An 18,721-nucleotide genomic window follows, 5' to 3' on the forward strand; every position below is an offset into this window, starting at 1 on the left:
ATCATTCTTATTCATTTAACATGGTATCTACAAAGGCTCTATGCTGATGGCAGCTGGAGATGGGTACAATACTTCTAAGAGTACAATATATATATATATATTTTTTTTTTTAAAGAGAGAAATTCAATATTTTTTAGTTTTCGGCGGACACAACATCTTTGTATGTGGTGCAGAGGATTGAACCCGGGCTGCACACATGCCAGGCGAGCGCTATACCACTTAAGCCACATCCCCAGCCCCTTACAATATTTCTATTTTAGCAAGTAATGTATCAGGGCAGAGTATACAAATCCACCTTTAAAGAGAAGAAATGGCTTCCTGCCAGCAGAACGTAGCTATAACCTAATTGGAAATATTAATATATTTAAATAACGAATGTATCTACCTGAAGAAGGATCTGCAATGGAAGCTTAGTAAAAGGAGAGTCCCTGAAGCCCACATGGGCAGAGCCGTTCCAAGTACTATCCTGGAAAAACTGCTTCAGCCATCAGATTTCCAGTCATCTAGGAGCACTGGCAGGGCTGCCTGTAGAATAGAGGTGAGGATACTCTTGCCAAGAAGAGTTTTCTGGACCCATTGGCATGAGTCCTTACTGGGGATGGCTAGATGCCATTAAAGATACAAGTCGTCTGCTGGAGGTATGTTATTTGTGCATTTATCTATACATCAACATTATGATTCTGATTTGGATGCAGGAAGAGAACATGAGTTATCAGTCTGAGTAACAGTTACATTTTTATAGAAAATGTGTATTATGGCTTTGTATTTCAGCAAATTGTAAACTCTGTTGGCATAAACAAATGTTTCCAAAGTCCAGCTTTGGAGCCTACAAAACTCAGGCCCGCATCTCTATCAGTGGTAAAGTCAACATGTCAAATGTCACCTGTGAGATTTCCTTAGTCATAGGCTGTCAGCTTTCTCTATGTAATATATTCCAGCATTCTGAAACTGCCACATTTAATAAAGCGGAATCATACACTCTTAAATCTGAAAAGAACCTGATGCAACATCTAGTCCAAGACACCCCATTTTCCAGACAAAAAACAACAGCATGGAACTTGGCCCAGAGCCCTTGGTCAGTGATCCTAAGGCCTTACCTGGAATAGAAACATCGAGGGTGCCCATTTTTAAATCACCAGATATCCTGTTGCCTCTGGAGCGTGAATTGTCATACCATGTCACCAAGTGGTATATCTTGGATCTCTTGAGTCCAGGTTATACATACAGAGGCAAAGGAAAGATGAAAGAACCGAACCTAATCCAGTCCTCCATGCATATATACATAGGGGTGAGGCGAGGAAAATAAAGCAGAGAAGGGAATCGAGGGGACCCCTTGTTGAGTTATTGGAGCTTAAGTATGGAAGAGGAAATGTCCAGTTGGTCAGCCCTGTAAAAAACCCTCACCTTCTCCAAGTGCTCACTCAGTGTCTCCTGTGTCCCCCTCTGCTACCACCCACCGAATGGAGGAGGATGATAAGATGAGGAGTCTGCACTGTAGACAAATAGTCTGGACTGTTTCTGCAGGAAAACATGGCAGGGTTCCAGAGTCTGCCTCTGGCCCTTCAGGATAGAAACCACACCTTGTTAACTCTACTTTCACTAAAACAGCCAGGTAGAGGGGAAGATTGAACTCTCCCCACTTGGGAGAGGGTGGCAGGGAAGGAGTTTGCCTGACAGCGGTGGAGAAGGCAGCAAGAACCCACGGGATCCCGGGTTGGCCATCCTGGGGCTGGGGCGCTAAGAAGAGGCTGCCTCCTTGGCCACCTCCTTTCCCACTTCCCATCCGTCTTCTGACATCGCTGCTTCTGTCTTTCCTTAGTTTCTTTCACCTTTTACAGGGAAGGGACTGGGAAGGGCTGTGTGTCATTTACTGCTGTCCCTGCGACAGCCCCCTGCAGACCTCTCCTCCTCTCCGCGTCCTCCGAGTCCCCTCCCCATCTCTCCCCCCACAATGGTCTCTCCCGAGTCCGGGGCGGGGGGCGGGGCGGAGGCGGGGCCGGAGCGTGGTGGCGGTGGGGGGTTTGCTGAGGTCTGCAGTGCCGCTTCCCCGCGACCGCGATCGGTCGCCGCTGCCGCCCCAGCCCCGCTGCTGGACCCCCGCCCTACCCGACCCCCGTACCGGGGAACCCAGGCAGGTGAGACCCTCCTCATCCCTCGCCCCCATCCCGCCCCTGGCAGAAGCATCCTTGTCTTGCAGCCATTTTATCCTCCGATGCTTTGCTTCTGGGGGGCGGCCGACCCCCGCTCTAGGGGTGGGGGTGTAGTGATGGACCTGGACCTGCATCCCGCTGTGCCGCTCCGGAGGTGCGCACGTATGGAGCTGTGCATGCATGTGCTGAGGAGGGGCATTCTCTCCCTGGCCGATCCCCACTACCCTCTCTGCGGAGGTTAACCTAGTGGGGGGTTGTTGGGTAGGAGGGGGCTCCCTCAAACTCCAGTCCACTCCTCACTTGGACTCCCCCCCCCCCCCGCCCATGAATGATAAATGACCTTGGCTGGGACCAGAGAATGGATGCTGCCTCAGTCTGCTAGCCTGGACTTGGGAGGGTGGGGGGCCGGGAGGAAGGGCAGGTGAAGGATGGAGGGAAGGGGAATGAAGAATGGGACCACCGAGAGCGCAAGGACCAGGTGTGAGGCCCCGTGGAGGGGCTGGAGGCGTTACTTCTGGTGGTGGGGGTGCCAGTGATGGTGGGCACTTGTCTAGAACCCAGGGTGGGGAGGCCCTGGGAAGAGCCATTCAGTGAATTCTAGGGGCTCATCCCTTAGGGCTGGGGCGGTGGTGAGGTGGCCAAAAATGCTGGTAGGGGCATTCTCGAAGCCCTTGTGTATGGAGGTGTCTCCTTGTGTCCCTGCCTGTCTGCCTCTCTGTGTGACTGCTCCGGGTGCCTTCTCAGCTGACACCTTCATTCCCCCCCTCAGAACTGTGGATGCTCCCATCTTCCTAGCGGGGACAGGATGTGGGGAGGGAGGCACAGCCGTGTGGGTCCTGGGGTGGGGGCTGAGACCCAATCACCTAGCTGTCATAGGGAGGGGTGTTCTGGTATCTGCCACATCTACTCCTACCCCCACCCCCAGATGTTTTGATAAGCGGCTGCTTCTTAATGACCTTGTCACCTGAAGTAGGGTGGGCTGGAGATGGGGTGGCCCCCAGAGCCAGGGGGATTGATGCGGGGTGCCAGTTGTCCTGAAGGGAAGCGGTTGCTCAGGAGATCTCCCATCTGCCCTTTACACCCACTGCAGAAATCTGGGCACATTTCTTGGTCAGGTGAAGCCAGCCAGCCTTAAAGGGACCCATAAACATGAACCTTGTCTTCTTTAACCTCCAACCTTTGCAAGTGTTGTCTCTTCTACAGGCTTAGCCACTTTGTGCTGCTTTGGGGGCTAAAAATAGCACCACTTCCTCACCAGCTCAAAGAATTTGTCTTCTTCCTCTCCCTCCTGGGTCTGTTGGCCCCAGGGGAGCTGGCTGGTGAGCCCTCCCTACCCCACACGCACCTCTCAGGGGTAAACAGTGTCAACAAACACAGGGGACGGCTCCTGGTGGATCCCCCGCTTCCCTCAGGGTTGGGGGCAGAGCCTGGTGGGAGAGGAAGGAAGGGGATGCAAACTGCCATGCACTGAGGGGGTTCCACCATTCCCTTTCTTTCATGGAGGATGGTTGGGCCCTGAACCACCAAGAAAAGAAGGTGACATAGGGGTCACTGCTTCTGGTCACTGTGGTCCACTGCTTACATCTGTCCTGAGGGGGTAAGGCTGTGATTGCCAGTGCTTCTTTCTGAGTCACATAGCATTACTTACCCTCTTGTACTGGGACTAGATTGTGAGTGTGTGTGTGTGTGTGTGTGTGTGTGTGTGTGTGTGTGTGTGTGTATGTGTGTGTGTCACATTTAAAGAAGGCCCTGGATGGGTGGGAGCAGAAGAAGGAGCAGAGTATTTTAAGGAGGACGACCTCGGATCTGAATCTGGCCTGCTTCTCCTGTTTCCTGGGACAGAAAGGGGTGAGCCCATGCCGCCCTTTGGAAGATGTCTTTTTTTTGGTGGGGGGAGGCCCAAGGCCCCCTTCAGTCTCCACCAGCCACCTACGCAATGCGGTATTTGTGGAGTTTTTTTTCCTTGACTCTTGGTGGAGAAGCAGAAAGGATTAGGGGGATTAGGAAGGGAAGAATGAGGTACAACTACAGGCCGCAGACCTCAATGTTAGCAATGTAGGAGTTTGATCAGTCATTTCCTTTCCCACCAATGAAAGGGGCCCCATGTAGGACATTGTGAAGGAAGGCGGCAGCAGCCAGTCATCACTTTTCCCAGCTTTTGATCTTACCTCCTGCCTACTCAGTTCCAAGTCTCCCATGTTTGGATCTTCCCCTGTTTGTCTGAAGGGAGATTCCAGCCCCAGATGCTGGAATTAAACCAAGTCAGAGGGTTCCTGGGAAGGTACTGGGCAACAGTATCTAAGTGTGACCCCTGCTTGTCCCTGGCTGCCTCCTGCTTCTTTGACACTTACCAATACAACAAGGAGGAAGGAAGACTAACATTGATACCTACTATGAGATTAAATTCTTATACTGTCACTGAGAAATAGAGATTCTCCCAATTTTATTATCCCCAATTTCAATATAAGGACACTGAGGCTGAGAGAGGTTAAGCAACCTGCTTAAGAACAGTTACCAAGTGGCAGTGTTTGGGATTTCAACTTAGGTGATCTACCTGTCATGCACTTTGTGCTGAACTAGCATTCCCCTTGATCATGTCTCTTTCTGCTGATGACCCTGAAGAGTATCCAGACATGGCTTTTGTTTTGGGACCTTGTAAGAGAGTACAGGGCATCACACTATGTTACTGTCACCACAATAGTACAAGCTAGTATTTATTTATTACTTTTTATGTGCCTGGTACCATGACAAGGAACTTACATGCATTATGTCAATGAATCCTTACTTTCCCATTTTTACATAAGCGGAAACTGAGGCTTGGGTATTCGAAACATGGCTGACTCACTTAGCTAGTGAACACTGAAGCAGAAAGTCACACCCAGGTTCATCGGACTCTGGAAGCTGAGCTTTTACCCGCTAAGCCATGTTGGGAGAACCCTCTCCTCAGGAGGCCTGTAAACATGGAGCCTGAGGAAAGAACGTGCCCCCCCTTCAGATGCCAAAAGGGCTCTGAGGCAACAGGTTGGAGCCTGGGTCTCCCTCCCGTCCTCCTCAGGCTCCGCCCTCAGCAGGAACCCCAGGCCAGGCTAGAGAAGGGAATTCTGGTTTCTTCCATTTCCTTTTCATCTTTGCAGATTGGGGATGAAATAAGGGCTCTGACTTCATGTGAGGCAGGGTGGAGGAGGGCTCAGGGTGGGTGATGGGAGCGAATCCCATGGGCCTGCCCTCCAAGCTCAAGGATCACAGCCATCTCGACCCGTGTCCTGAGAACATCTCTGCTCCACAGGGTCCAGATGGGGCTCTGGGTGGAGAGGGGCTCTGTGCTGGCCTCTGTCCCACCCTGGGACTCACCGCCTCCTTTCTCTCTCTTCCTTTTCTAGGTCTCCAGAGCTTCCTGGAGGGGAAGCGGTTATCCTGGCCGCCCAGCCCAGCCCCACCAGGCTGCCCCCTCCCTGGCCCTACCCCCTTCCCCACTCACCTGCCTGAACCGAGTGTAGATCAGGGTCTCCCTTCTCCCTCGGGGACACTCCCTGGCCAGGCCCGATTTTCTTTGATTTCAAGCCCAAACATACAGGACCCGACGTCCTCTAAGTAGCGGGCAGGGGCGGGGGGTCTTCTGGACTCGGCCCGTCCTTGAGTGAGGCAGATCCGGGGAGGCGCCCCAAAGCCCCATCATGGAGGAGGGCTTCCGAGACCGGGCAGCGTTCATCCGCGGGGCCAAAGACATCGCCAAGGAGGTCAAGAAGCACGCGGCCAAAAAGGTGGTGAAGGGCCTGGACCGGGTGCAGGACGAATACTCCCGAAGGTCCTACTCCCGCTTCGAGGAGGAGGAGGACGACGACGACTACCCGGCCCCCGCCGACGGCTACTACCGCGGGGAAGGGGCGCAGGACGAGGAGGAGGGCGGGGCCTCGAGCGACGCCACCGAGGGCCACGACGAGGACGATGAGATCTACGAAGGCGAATACCAGGGCATCCCCCGGGCCGAGTCGGGGGGCAAAGGAGAGAGGATGGCGGACGGGGCCCCCCTGGCCGGAGTGAGAGGGGACTTGAGTGACGGGGAGGGCCCCCCTGGCCGCGGGGAGGCCCAGCGGCGCAAAGAGCGGGAAGAACTGGCCCAGCAGTACGAAGCCATCCTGCGCGAGTGCGGCCACGGCCGCTTCCAGTGGACACTCTATTTTGTGCTTGGCCTGGCGCTGATGGCTGATGGCGTCGAGGTCTTCGTGGTGGGCTTCGTGCTGCCCAGTGCCGAGAAGGACATGTGCCTGTCGGACTCCAACAAGGGCATGCTGGGTAAGGCACCGCGGGACAGGGACCCTGCTCCTCCCCACTGCATCCTCCCCACTCCTCCCCAGGAGTCCTGCTGCCCAGGAGCACTCAGAGGGCCCGGGCGCCTCCACACACTGCCCCTCACACACACCCTCTTCTTGGGGTTGGGACAGTAAAGTTGTGTGTGACAGAGGGGCTTGGGAAGGCGGCCCGGAGAGGGCTGGGGCCAATGGGTGGCCATGGTAGGAGGGCAACTGCCTCCCCTTTTCCTCTTATCCGTTCTTCTTGTTATCCTGCCCTCAGTCCCTGACTGGAGAACAAGAAGCAGTACTCAGACTCCCTGGTCCAAGTGGGGAGGGTCACTTTGGGGTGGCGGGGTAGGGACTCCCACACCTCTCACTCAGACTTGGGAGTGTCCAGGGCCGTGAGTGGTCTCTGATGGCCTTTCCTGATGGGCACCTCGAAGAGGGAAACCCCTGAGACTGACCAAGAAAGGATCTAGGTCTTGCTGTGCCTTGGACAGGTCTCTTCTCCCTGGGGTTGGGTTTGGGTATGGTTAAAGTGCAAAGTTTGGAATACTTGATTTTTAAGATCAATAATGACTGATTTTATGAAGGAAGCAATAATCTGGGGAGTTTTAGGACCAGAAGTATGGAGACTAGAAGGAATAAAGAATGGGTTTTGTGTGTAGGATTTCCTGGGAAGATTAAAGGGATCAAAGTCCCATTCGCAAGAAACAGGAGAGACCTTCTGATGTTTCAAGGGCATCAAAGCAGGGAGGGTAGGAAGAACCCCCCCCCCCACTCACACACCTGGGGGATCTGGGGATACAGGCAGATCCATTCTTTCATCTAGTTGAGCCAGGGTGTGTGTGTGTGTGTGTGTGTGTGAGAGAGAGAGAGAGAGAGAGAGAGAGAGACAGACAGACAGACAGACAGACAGACGGAAATGAGAGAGAAGAAGAGTAAAGCTCAGGGTTTCCGCATGTTGCAATCCTGCCTTTGAACCACTGGTCTGCGGAGATGACCTTCCCTCTTGGCTCACACAATCCACCTTCTCTCGCACGCTCTGGTCTCTGGGTCGATTTAGCTTCTAGAAGTTCTTCAGGACCTGGGTGTGTCCCACTGCAGTTTCAGTCCCCTCGTGCTCAGCGAAGGGTGGAATCGAGGTGTGTCTGCTCACACCCCTCCTGTGTGTTTTTCTCCGGCTCCAGGCCTCATCGTCTACCTGGGCATGATGGTGGGAGCCTTCTTCTGGGGAGGTCTGGCTGACCGGCTGGGTCGGAGGCAGTGTCTGCTCATCTCCCTCTCGGTCAACAGTGTCTTCGCCTTCTTCTCCTCCTTCGTCCAGGGTTACGGCACTTTCCTCTTCTGCCGTCTCCTTTCTGGGGTTGGGTGAGTGTCTGCATCCTGAGGACAGGACTGTGCTGTGGTCACGGTTAAATCCTGAGGCCCGGCAGTGTCAGGCCCATCAGCTAGGTCTTAGGTATGTGTGGATGGAATGAGTTCCTCTCCGCCCTGATTGTCTTCAGGCTGGCTCCCCTGTGTGCTGCTGTCCAACGTGCTGTCCCCGTGCCTGGTCCACTCTGGGGTCCTCCATCCCAATCCTAGTTCTCCTTCTGGGCCTCAGTCTCAACCCTGTGTCCTCGTGACCCTGGAGTTATCACATACCTCCTGCATCTGGCCGCAGACCTCATGGTCATCGACATCTCTAAGCGTCTGCCGCCTGTCCTAGCTCTACTGCACTTCCCCAACCACCCGGAGACCCCACTGCCTTGTCTTCAGGCCCCTTCAGGCTTGCTCCCCAACACCTGCCCCCAGACTCCTCAGGGTCCATGTTTTCCTCTGGAGATTCCCCTGGTCTGCAGTTATCTTCCCTCCCTCCCAACTCTGGAGTCACCATCAAGAGTCAAAGTTTGTTCCTTCTCTGACTCTGAGACCCACTTGTCTGTTTCCCACTGCCCCAACAATGTGTGCTTGACGGCTGGTGGTGACAGGGTACTGTGGGGCATTATGTGTGAGATGGAATCGCTGAAAAATTAGGTCTAGAGTGAAAGGAGTTTGGAGGACAGGCAGGGAATAGGGAATCTGGCCACTTTTTAATGCTAAATTCTCAAAATGCTGTCCAGGATTGGAGGGTCCATCCCCATTGTCTTCTCCTATTTTTCGGAGTTCCTGGCCCAGGAGAAACGTGGGGAGCATTTGAGCTGGCTCTGCATGTTTTGGATGATTGGCGGAGTGTACGCGGCTGCCATGGCCTGGGCCATCATTCCCCACTACGGTAGGAGCCCTAGAGGCAGCCCTGGACCCCCCTGTGGTGGGAGGCCCCCCACCCCGGCCTCTGACCTCCCTGCTGATGCCATGACCCCGTCTCTGCCAGGATGGAGTTTTCAGATGGGCTCTGCTTACCAGTTTCACAGCTGGAGGGTCTTCGTGCTCGTCTGCGCCTTCCCGTCTGTGTTTGCCATCGGGGCTCTGACCACGCAGCCTGAGAGCCCCCGCTTCTTCCTGGAGGTGAATGGGGCTGTGCTGGGTGAGGGGTGGGGCGGGGGGCAACAAGGGCCCCCTGTTGAAACTCTCACGTGGGATCTGTGTGCTCCGTGTGGCTGTTTTCCTTCCTCAAGGGTCCGCACTCTGGGGACTTATCTTGCTTCCTTTGCCTTGGAATGTCTCTCCAGAGGGATTCTGTGGGTGGAGAAACAGGGACTCGTCCAGCCATGTGTGGCTTCAGATTTTGCAGTCAGGAGCCCTGGCCCTGGCCCTGGCTTTATAGGGCACGTTCCTACCCTTCTTCCCCCTCGGACAACACCTGGGTCCTGCAGGGTCAGGCGCTGCCTTTTCTAACTACACACTTGCTCATTATCTCCCTTGCCTCTCTCCGCGTACCAGGGAGTCCCTAGGATCTGTGCTTGCATTTGTCCCCTACACTCTTGCCCAAGGCTGATTGTGTCTTGCTGGCACCAGCTGGGGGTGATGCATGCCCAGGGGCTGGAATTTAAGTGCTGTCTGGGGGTGGCAGTCTTTAGATTGGGGCAGGGATCTGCAGCCCTGAGTCAGGGGGCTGACCTGACGCTGGGCTCATGTCTGCGGCTCTAGAACGGGAAGCATGACGAAGCCTGGATGGTGCTGAAGCAGGTCCACGACACCAACATGCGGGCCAAGGGGCACCCGGAGCGGGTCTTCTCAGTAAGCACCCCCAGCAGTCCCCCAAGCCCTCGCAGGCTCCGCCCCTGCTTGGCCCCTTTCTGTCCACTTTCCTAGGCCTCTCCAACCACGTTCTACCTTGGTGACATTCTCGGGTGTCATAGCCGCTCTCTGTCTCCCATTTTGCTACCGCAGGGAAGCTGAGGCATTGGACAGGATTGGGAAATAGAGTGTCTGACTGTTCGTCCCTTCCTTTGACTCCAGGTGACCCACATTAAGACGATTCATCAGGAGGATGAATTGATTGAGATTCAGTCGGACACAGGGACCTGGTACCAGCGCTGGGGGGTCCGGGCCCTGAGCCTGGGGGGGCAGGTAATTGGGGATGGGATGGTGGAGAGGGACAGGGAGGGAGGGCGTGGAGAGGAAGGCGGGGCTTGAGCCTGTGTGAGGGGGTGAACAGGAACTGGAGCGAGGTGGTCGGGAGGAACCACGGGGTCTGTATATGCTGGAAGTTAGTGCAGCCACCTTCTGCTTTTGCTCTGGTAGGTTTGGGGGAATTTTCTCTCTTGTTTCGGCCCAGAATACCGACGTATTACTCTGATGATGATGGGTGTATGGTTCACCATGTCATTCAGGTAAGGAGTGAGTGGGCATGTGCCATATGTGGTTGTCGTGGTGCATGGACTGGGAGAGAGGTGGGGAAATGGAAACGCAGGGGACAGATCACGAGGGAAGGTGTTGTTCCCATCCCCCTTCGCGCCATCCGATTTCTCTGCTTCATTCATTCATTCAACAAACGTATTGCAGGATGAGCAGAATTAAGTTTCTGTTTTGGGCAGGTACTGTGCTGGACTGAGGTAGATGTGCGCAGTCCTCATGGAGTTGACATTCTGACAGAGCTAGATAGAGCAGTGTGACGGTGGCATTGTGGGAACACTTGGGATGTCGTCGGAGTAGGAATCTAAATCCTAAAGAAGGGATGGGAGGGGGGCTGGTGTTGTGGCTCAGCGGTAGAGCACTCGCCTAGCACCTGTGAGGCCCTGGGTTCAATCCTCAGCACCACATAAAAATAAATGAATAAAATAAAGGTATTGTGTCCAAACGCCTGAGGTGTGTAAGAAGTCCCGTGGGCTGCACACAAGGCCACAGAGCGCCTGAAGCCCGTAATTGGGAAGGGAGGGATGTGAGACGGGGCTGGGGTGAACAGGGTCCTGATAAAGGCCAGCTCTGTTTCTCCCTCAGTCGGCACGGCCTGGCTCTGATGTCTAATCTGTCCTGATCCCTACCCTTGGTTCCTCAGCTACTACGGTCTGACCGTCTGGTTTCCTGACATGATCCGACATCTTCAGGCCGTGGACTACGCGTCCCGCACCAAAGTGTTCCCGGGGGAGCGCGTAGAGCATGTGACTTTTAACTTCACGCTGGAGAATCAGATCCACCGAGGGGGGCAGTACTTCAATGACAAGTATGTGGGGACCTTGGACTTCCCTCCTCCCCTGTCCCTTCTACCCCTCGTCTCTGATGAATCTGGGAGTTCAAGACAAGGTGGTCTGGGGCACATGCCTAGTTCTCGTTAGTGGGGGCTGCCCATTACCCACCAAGGAAGTCTTGGAGGAAGAGCCGAGGATGGGGTGAGGGGACTGTCTCACTCCCCTGGTCTTGCAGGTTCATTGGGCTGCGTCTGAAGTCGGTGTCCTTTGAGGATTCACTCTTTGAAGAGTGTTACTTTGAGGATGTCACATCCAGCAACACGTTCTTCCGCAACTGCACATTCATCAGCACCGTGTTCTACAACACTGGTAAGGCGGGGCGCTGGTGGGGGCCACCTGGACACAGGACAGTGAACCTTACTCACCAGTGTTCAACCTGAAGCCCTCAGGAGCCCGGGGGGAAGCTGGCCTGGGAGCTTGGTGGCCACTACCAATAATCTGGAAAATCCAATGCCTATTGGACATTTTTCTGTGATAGAATATCTGACAAAGATATCAAGTTCCTTTGCGTTCGGCTGGAGTTATAATAATTCAGTGTATTAAATATATATTTTTTTTCAGTTCTGGTGCCCTTTACCACATAACCAGTCCTTTTTATTTTTTCCTTTTGAGACAGGCTCTCAGTAAGTTGCTGAGGGTCTTGCTAAATTGCTGAGGCTGGCTTTGAATTTGCAGTCCTCCTACCTTAGCCACCTGAGTTGCTGAGATTACAGGCATGTGCCACAATGCCCACCAGTGTATATAAACACACACACTCACACACACACACACACACACACACACACACACACACACACACACACACATATGTTTTTTAGACCAGGGGCGCTTCACCACTGAGCCTCATCCCCAACCCCTTTTAATATTTTATTTAGAGACAGGGTCTGACTAAGTTGCCTAGGTCCTTGCTAAGTTGTTGAGGCTGGCTTTAAATTGGTGATCTTCCTACCTCACTCTCCTGAGCCTCTGGGATTACAGACGTGTGCCACCGCACCTGGCTACTTTTGAAGAAGGCAAAAATAGTTCAAAAATAGTTCAAAACAATCCTTTTTATTGTTTTTTTTCCCAGGGGGGAAAAAACAATAAAAAGGATATTTGATGGGGAAAAATGTTGGGAATCATTATATTCATGTACTTCTTTAACAGCGATTCTCAAACTGTATGCACATGAAGTGTCTTCCTTGTGAGCTTTGTAGATGGAGGTTTCACACTTCTACACGGAGCATCGGGTGAACTTTTCCCACCTTGCAGGAAGAAAATAGTAGATAGGATTTTTGGTTCTTCAGCTACTACGGTCTGACCGTCTGGTTTTTTCCCTAGAAAAAGATTTGTAGACCCAGGTAGTGTGATTGCTCCTGGTCGGCTCAGGTGAACACAAAGAACAGACAAGTAATGGGGACCTTGGAAACAGTGTTTGGCTATGGTCATTATCTTTCATACCAATTCCTAGTTCCCATGGTGATGTTTTTCACTGCTTTGCAATGAGTGTCTGGACACATTTTGAGAGCCCCCTCCTGCGAAACCCCACAAACCACGGGGCCCTGTGCCAGGAGCAGCGGCCGCCTCTGTGTCCCATGGCGTGACCGCCTGCCTCGTCTTGGCCTTCCTCCGCAGACCTGTTTGAGTACAAGTTTGTGAACAGCCGTCTGGTAAACAGCACATTCCTGCACAACAAGGAGGGCTGCCCGCTGGACGTGACAGGGACAGGAGAAGGTGCCTACATGGTGTACTTCGTCAGCTTCCTGGGGACCCTGGCGGTGCTTCCTGGAAACATCGTGTCTGCCCTGCTCATGGACAAGATCGGCAGGCTCAGGATGCTCGGTAAGGGCAGAGGCGCGTGGTGGCGGTCTAGGTCGGAGCGTGTCGGGGAGTCAGGGGCTGGGGGAGTGTGGTCAGCCTCTCCTCTGGTTCTCTGAAGAGACCGGCCAGAGGACTTCTCTCTCTCACATTTGCTCTCCAGGGGCTGCTGCAGGAATGGGAGGGCCTGACCCAGAAGCTTCTCGGGGATACAGGAGGCAGGCAGAGTAGCAGGACAGAGAGGGCCCAGGCTGTGAGGTTAGGAGTAGGAGTCTCAGCTGCACTGCCACCTAGGCAGGTGGCCTCGGGAGCCTGGCTGTCTGGTGCCACAGGGGAGTGACACCTGACCTGCCTCCCGGTGTTGATGTATTAGACTGATGCATGTCAACCAGCGTCAGGCAGCTTGGCCCACAGTCGGCAGAACCACGAGGGCTAGTGATGCTGTTGATAAACAGAAAATGACAGGGACGCTGGGGACCGGTGAGAAGCCCTCCTTTGGCTGCCTTGGGAAAAGAGTCCCATGCTGGGTGGCCTCGGAGCTGCCGATGGCACCCACCCATGGCACTGCGGCCAGCTCATTCGCTTTCTCCTCTGGCTCCAGCTGGCTCCAGTGTGATGTCCTGTGTCTCCTGCTTCTTCCTGTCTTTTGGGAACAGCGAGTCGGCCATGATTGCTCTGCTCTGCCTCTTTGGGGGGGTCAGCATTGCATCCTGGAATGCGCTGGACGTGTTGACCGTTGAACTCTACCCTTCGGACAAGAGGTAGCTGGAGTGTGGTGGGGGCAGGGCAGTCGGCTGAGGGCCCAGAGGGCAGGTGAGAAGTGGTGTGAAGAAGAGGGCAGACTAGGAAGAGCACCTTGAGGGGTGGGAGGATACAGTTCCCGTGGAATTCCTCTTCTAAGGGCTGGTAGCTTTTGGCCAGGGGTGGTGGCTCATGCCTGTAATGTCAGTGACTTGGGAGGCTGAGGCAGGAGGATCACAAGTTTGAGGCCAACCTCAGAAGCTAAGCAAGGCCCTAAGCAATTTATTGAGACCCTGACTCAAAATAAAAAATCAAAAAGGACTGGGAACGTGGCTCAGTGGTAAAGTACTTCTGGGTTTAACCTCCAGTACCAAAAAACCAACCAACCAACAAAAAAACCCAGCTGGTAGCTTTTGTATCTGCTCCTGGTGGTCTTGAATGTTAACCTCGTTTTTTGATCTCTTTCCCTCCTTGTCCCTCCCTCTCCTGCCTCACCGTCCTTCCTTCTCCCTCTTGGGCACTGCCTCCATCTTCCTCCACTTCATCTCTCTGCCGCCCGCTCTTCCCTGCCTCACTGCGGGGCCCTGCCCTCCGTGGCACTGGGACTCCTGGGCAGGACCACGGCCTTTGGCTTCCTGAATGCCCTGTGCAAGCTGGCCGCCGTGCTGGGGATCAGCATCTTCACCTCCTTTGTGGGGATCACCAAGGCCGCCCCCATCCTCTTCGCCTCGGCCGCCCTCGCCCTCGGCAGCTCTCTGGCCCTGAAGCTGCCCGAGACCCGGGGGCAGGTACTGCAGTGAGGGGTCTCTGGGGCTTTGGGGGTGGCAGGGACACTGTGAGACCCACAACTCCCTTCTTTCTCCTCCCTGACCTGCCATCCTGGACCCCGGAACCTTGCTCCCGGTTCCCTGTGTGTCTTGGCTGTGCGTGCGTGTGCATGTGTGTGACCCCGTGGGCAGGGACTGCAGGGAAGGCTCTTGGCCCAGTTTGGGGGTGAAGCACTACTCCTCACCTACACCCTTGACTTGGCACAAGAGAAGGCTGAGCCCCCCTCCCCTCCCCATTGTGAGTGAGGGGCCCCTGCTTCCCTGCCCCTCCCCTCGTCCCTCAGCCTAGGCCCTTGTGAAGTCACGGGGATGCAGTGATCTCGGGGCTGAGGCTGGGGTGTAGATCATGGACCAAAAGAACCTGGGGTCCGAGGGCCGAGTGTGCCCTCTCACACCTCCCAACGGATGCTGGGGAGAAGCAATAAACCTCAGCCCTCTGGCCTCCACTTTCCCTCAGTTTGGGCTGTGAACCCGAAGCCTGAATTTTATGGAATTACTTTCTGATTCTTATTTATTTATATATTAAGTTCTGAGGCAGCTTAGACTGTGTGTGAATATGTGTGTACACTTGTGTGTGTGTGTGTGTATGTGCCAAGGGGGGGGGCGTCACTCTACTGTCCTAAAATATAAGCTAAGGGTCATTCCAACGACACACACACAACCCTGCCTCCCGCAGTGCTCCCTCATCTTGTCTCTGTGGGGCCTGGGAGGGAGGAACCTGGGCCGTGGGGATGAGTCTGCATTCTAGGGGGGCCTGAGGGCACCTGGGGAGGCTGTCGCTGCCTGTCCCCTCAAGCCTGGCCTCTCCTGGAGGAGGAGGAGCACAGTGCCCCCCCTCCATCCCCAGCAGGTCCCCTCACTGGCAGGGGGCCGGGAGGAAGGGAAGACAGGCCTGTGGTCCAGCAGACCCCAAAGCACAAGGCGCTGGGGCAGGGGCAGGAAGCGTGGCCCTCCTGGCCTCTTCTCTGGAAGTGGGGGAGGCTCAGCAGCAAGTGAGGGGCCCTAATGCGGGGACCAGAAGCCTCAGTTTCCCCTTCCCACCCTCCACACAGTCGCCTCTGTAGGTTAGGCTGCCCTGTCCACCCTGATACGTGCGGCTGCTTTCTTTGGTGCCCTCTTCCCACCCCACCGTAGCTGTGATGTGTCGTAGTTTTTAGCTGTTTGTAAAATGTTTAAAAAAAGTTAAAAGGAAAAAGTGAAAATAACAACAGGAAAATCCAGATTCACCCTCCTCATGCTGCGTCTGGTGCCCTCACCCTATGGTCACTCTCCTATTTTGTGACACCGACCAGGTGGTGACTGTTTGGTGTCTGTGCCCAAAGGATTGCCTTCTCCTCCAGTGCCCAGTGTACGAGTGTGTGCCCCCCTTCCCTCACCCCTCACTTGCTGGACGTAGCCCCCTCCCGTACCCTCCAGGAGACCCATCCATCTTCCTCGCTCTCCTGGGGAACCCTAAACCCATCTCTGTTGATGTGAAAAATGAACAATACTGGTGAAAAATAAAAGGAAATCAATCCTCAAAATCCAAAATGGCTGTGTCGACGTCTTTGCCTCTGCCTACATCTAAGTCCATTCTGAGAGTCCTGGAAGGGTAAATGGTGGTGGAAGAACAATCTCCACCTCCCATCTGGAGGCCAGGATAACCAGATGTATCATACTCCCCATCTCGACCTTTCCACCCTGACCTTTCCACCTTGGAAAGCCCCGTCAACTCTCCTGGGTTTGAAAACAAGGAATGATTCCTCCAAACCTTCTGGTGTGCCTTTGAAAATAGATTCCAGACTCTATTCTTGACTTGTGGGATCGACCCCCCCCCCTTTTTTTTTGGTGGCAGGGAAGGCCTCAAATTTACATTTTGAACAAGATTCCTTAAGAATCCTTCCCTGTGAAGAAATCTGAAATGCACTACTTGTAACTGATCTCAAACTCCCCTCTCTCTAGTCCACTGCCTTTCTCATCAAACCATTCTCTGATTTTATAGTCCCTCTGGGGTCAACGACTTCATTTTCCATCCCCACAGGTGCCCTCCAAGTCAAGGTCCCACCTCCACTCCTGATCCATCTCTGCCTCCAATTTCCATGCCAACCCCCACAGATGTCACTGCTAGATCAGTCGCGTTTCCAAATGCTCTTTGGCATGCCCATACTCAAAATTCTTCAATGACTCCCTACTGCCCAACCAGATGCAGTCTAAAAATTTTTAAAAAAATTTTTTAATATTTATTTTTTCGTTAGAGGTGAACACAGTATTTTTTAAATTATTATTTTTTAAGGTGGTGCTGAAGATCAAACCCAGTGCCCCACGCATGCTAGGCAAGTGCTCTGCCACAACCCCAGTCCCAGCCTAAAAATTCTTTAGCCAGAAATTATCAAGCTACATGTTAACCACACTTTTTCTCTAATAATTTACACACTGAGATTATAAGAAAGCTGCTTATGTAGATATTACTTGAGCTCCCCTCAGAAATATGATGTAATGTTGGTAAGGCTCATATACAAAAGGGCTACATAAAAGGTTTCTGTCTTCTGTAATTATTCTCTAGTTGCCCCCACGCCCCACTTGAGTGGTTTTTTAAAAGTTTTTTTTTTTTTCCTTATAAGCAAACACTTTTTGGAAACTGACAGGCTGTTAAAAAGCCAAACGTTACACCCATATGAAATTCAAATGTGTTCCTGCCCATCACGGCTGCCTTGACTAATATCTGCTCAGTCCAACCTCTAACCCTTTGCTGAAGTTCTTTCCCCTGCTTGAAACACCTTTCCTCTCTTTTCTGGTTTAATTCCACCTTTCCTTAGAGATCAAACTAGTTCACTTTCCCCATGAATCCCTTTTTGACTTCCTAGTCTACAAATATTTTTTTTCTCAAGAACTAGGTGCAAGCAGCACAGGCCTGTCATCCCAGCGACTCTGGAAGGGGAGGCTGAGGCAGAGGCAGAGGACCACAAGTTCAAAGCCATCCTCGGCCACTTAGCAACATCCTGGCTCAGTGGTCAGAAACCTCGCCAGTACCAAACAAAACACCCAACTGTGGCACCAATTCAATAGCCACTAAGAACACAGCGATGCAGTCGTATGGTAATAGCTTTTTAATGCACAGGGCAGTTTCCACCCCTCAGGACTGGTGTAGTTCCTTGCCGCAAGTCAACACTAGCAGCAACAGCTAGGCGGTCCTTCCTTAGCACACAGGGAGCGCAGTGGTGAGTGGCCGCCCTTCCTGGGCTAACTGGGGTGACCTCGGCTTCTCTCTTTGGAAATGCGAGTGTGCCAACGGGATGGGACACCCCTAAAGATCGCGGCAAGGCGGCCGTGGTTCACTAGCTGACCCCCATCCGCCCGTTCGGATGCCGTCCTCCCCCTTAGCTGGTGTCAGGGAGTGTTCTTGCTCTTCTTGCTCCCACCCAGGCAGGGGGGGCTTGTGTCCAGCTGCGGGTTCTCCCGCCACTGGGCGGGGGTCCGGGCCTGGATGGCCAGAGCGTGGACCGACCCGGCCAGCTCCTCCGACAGCGCCGCGTGGACCAGCCGGAACCGCTGCAGGGCGCTCAGTCCCTCGAAGCGCGAGCTCACCACGGCCACGCGGAAGTGCGTCTCGCTGCCCGGCGGGACGGCGTGGCCGCCGCTCTCGTTGCGCAGCTCCAGCACCTCGGGGCTCAGGGCCTGCTCCAACTTCGCACGAATCGCTGCCTCGACCGGACCCACGGCCCCGGGTCCCGCGCTGCCGCGGGACAAGCCGACGCGGCTGGCCATGGAGACCAGGCGCTGGAACCGGTGTCCACTCGGTATCGGCATCCGCTAGGACGGAAACGCAGACGCGAGAAGTGAGGGCAGGGCCGCCGCCGGCCAGCTTCCGGCCTCCACGACCCTCGGCCCTCCCCACGACAGCCGCCCCGGGTCCCGCAGGGGGCGCGCCGGGACCCCAGACTCGGCGGCCCCCGCCCGCCCCCAGCGGTGTGACGCGTGCGCGGGCCGCTAGGTACCGGCAGCGGAGGCTCGAGGGCGCGCTCGTCACTTACGGGGACGGGGAAGGAGCCTAGAGGCTGCAGAGGTGGCCACGCGCACTCCGGGCTTTGGTGGAGCTGGTGGCCCGGGCACCCGCGGCGCCCCGGGGGGGGGGGGGGGGGGGCTCGCTACCTGTAGCCGAGCTGCCGCGACGTCGGACCGCGTCCTCGCCGCGCGCTGCGGGCCCGGCGGGCGTCACGTGGTGCCCGGGGGCTCCTGGGACTTGTAGTTCCGCGTGTCCCTGCGGCCGGGCGGGGCTGCTCCTCTGCGCAGGCCCCGGGCCTCGCCGCTCCGCCTCCGGCTCC

General features: G+C 54.7%; 2 protein-coding genes across 3 annotated transcripts; one reads left to right on the forward strand and one right to left on the reverse strand.

The window, feature by feature from the left end:
* The first annotated feature begins 1,994 nt into the window (after positions 1 to 1,994).
* Sv2a (synaptic vesicle glycoprotein 2A) lies at positions 1,995 to 15,950 on the forward strand. The gene is made up of 13 exons (XM_005331143.5): positions 1,995 to 2,135; positions 5,531 to 6,443; positions 7,633 to 7,813; positions 8,548 to 8,699; positions 8,799 to 8,932; positions 9,515 to 9,604; positions 9,827 to 9,937; positions 10,112 to 10,200; positions 10,866 to 11,030; positions 11,231 to 11,364; positions 12,670 to 12,876; positions 13,454 to 13,613; positions 14,210 to 15,950. The coding sequence occupies exons 2-13, from the start codon at positions 5,825 to 5,827 to the stop codon at positions 14,391 to 14,393; spliced, it is 2,226 nt and encodes a 741-aa protein (XP_005331200.2). The 5' UTR covers positions 1,995 to 2,135; positions 5,531 to 5,824; the 3' UTR covers positions 14,394 to 15,950.
* A 1,541-nt stretch (positions 15,951 to 17,491) lies between these two features.
* On the reverse strand, positions 17,492 to 18,707 carry Bola1 (bolA family member 1). Of its 2 annotated transcripts, none has more exons than XM_078027660.1 (2): positions 18,549 to 18,707; positions 17,492 to 18,209 (listed from the first exon to the last, which is right to left on the reverse strand). In XM_078027660.1, the coding sequence occupies exon 2, from the start codon at positions 18,204 to 18,206 to the stop codon at positions 17,787 to 17,789; it is 420 nt and encodes a 139-aa protein (XP_077883786.1). In that variant the 5' UTR covers positions 18,207 to 18,209; positions 18,549 to 18,707; the 3' UTR covers positions 17,492 to 17,786. The 2 variants fall into 2 exon arrangements, with proteins under 2 accessions (XP_077883786.1, XP_077883785.1); XM_078027659.1 differs by having other exon boundaries at positions 18,431 to 18,597.
* Between the last annotated feature and the right edge of the window lie 14 nt (positions 18,708 to 18,721).

This window comes from Ictidomys tridecemlineatus, chromosome 11 (assembly GCF_052094955.1).
Source record: "Ictidomys tridecemlineatus isolate mIctTri1 chromosome 11, mIctTri1.hap1, whole genome shotgun sequence".
In the NCBI taxonomy this organism is placed as follows: Eukaryota; Metazoa; Chordata; class Mammalia; order Rodentia; family Sciuridae; genus Ictidomys; species Ictidomys tridecemlineatus.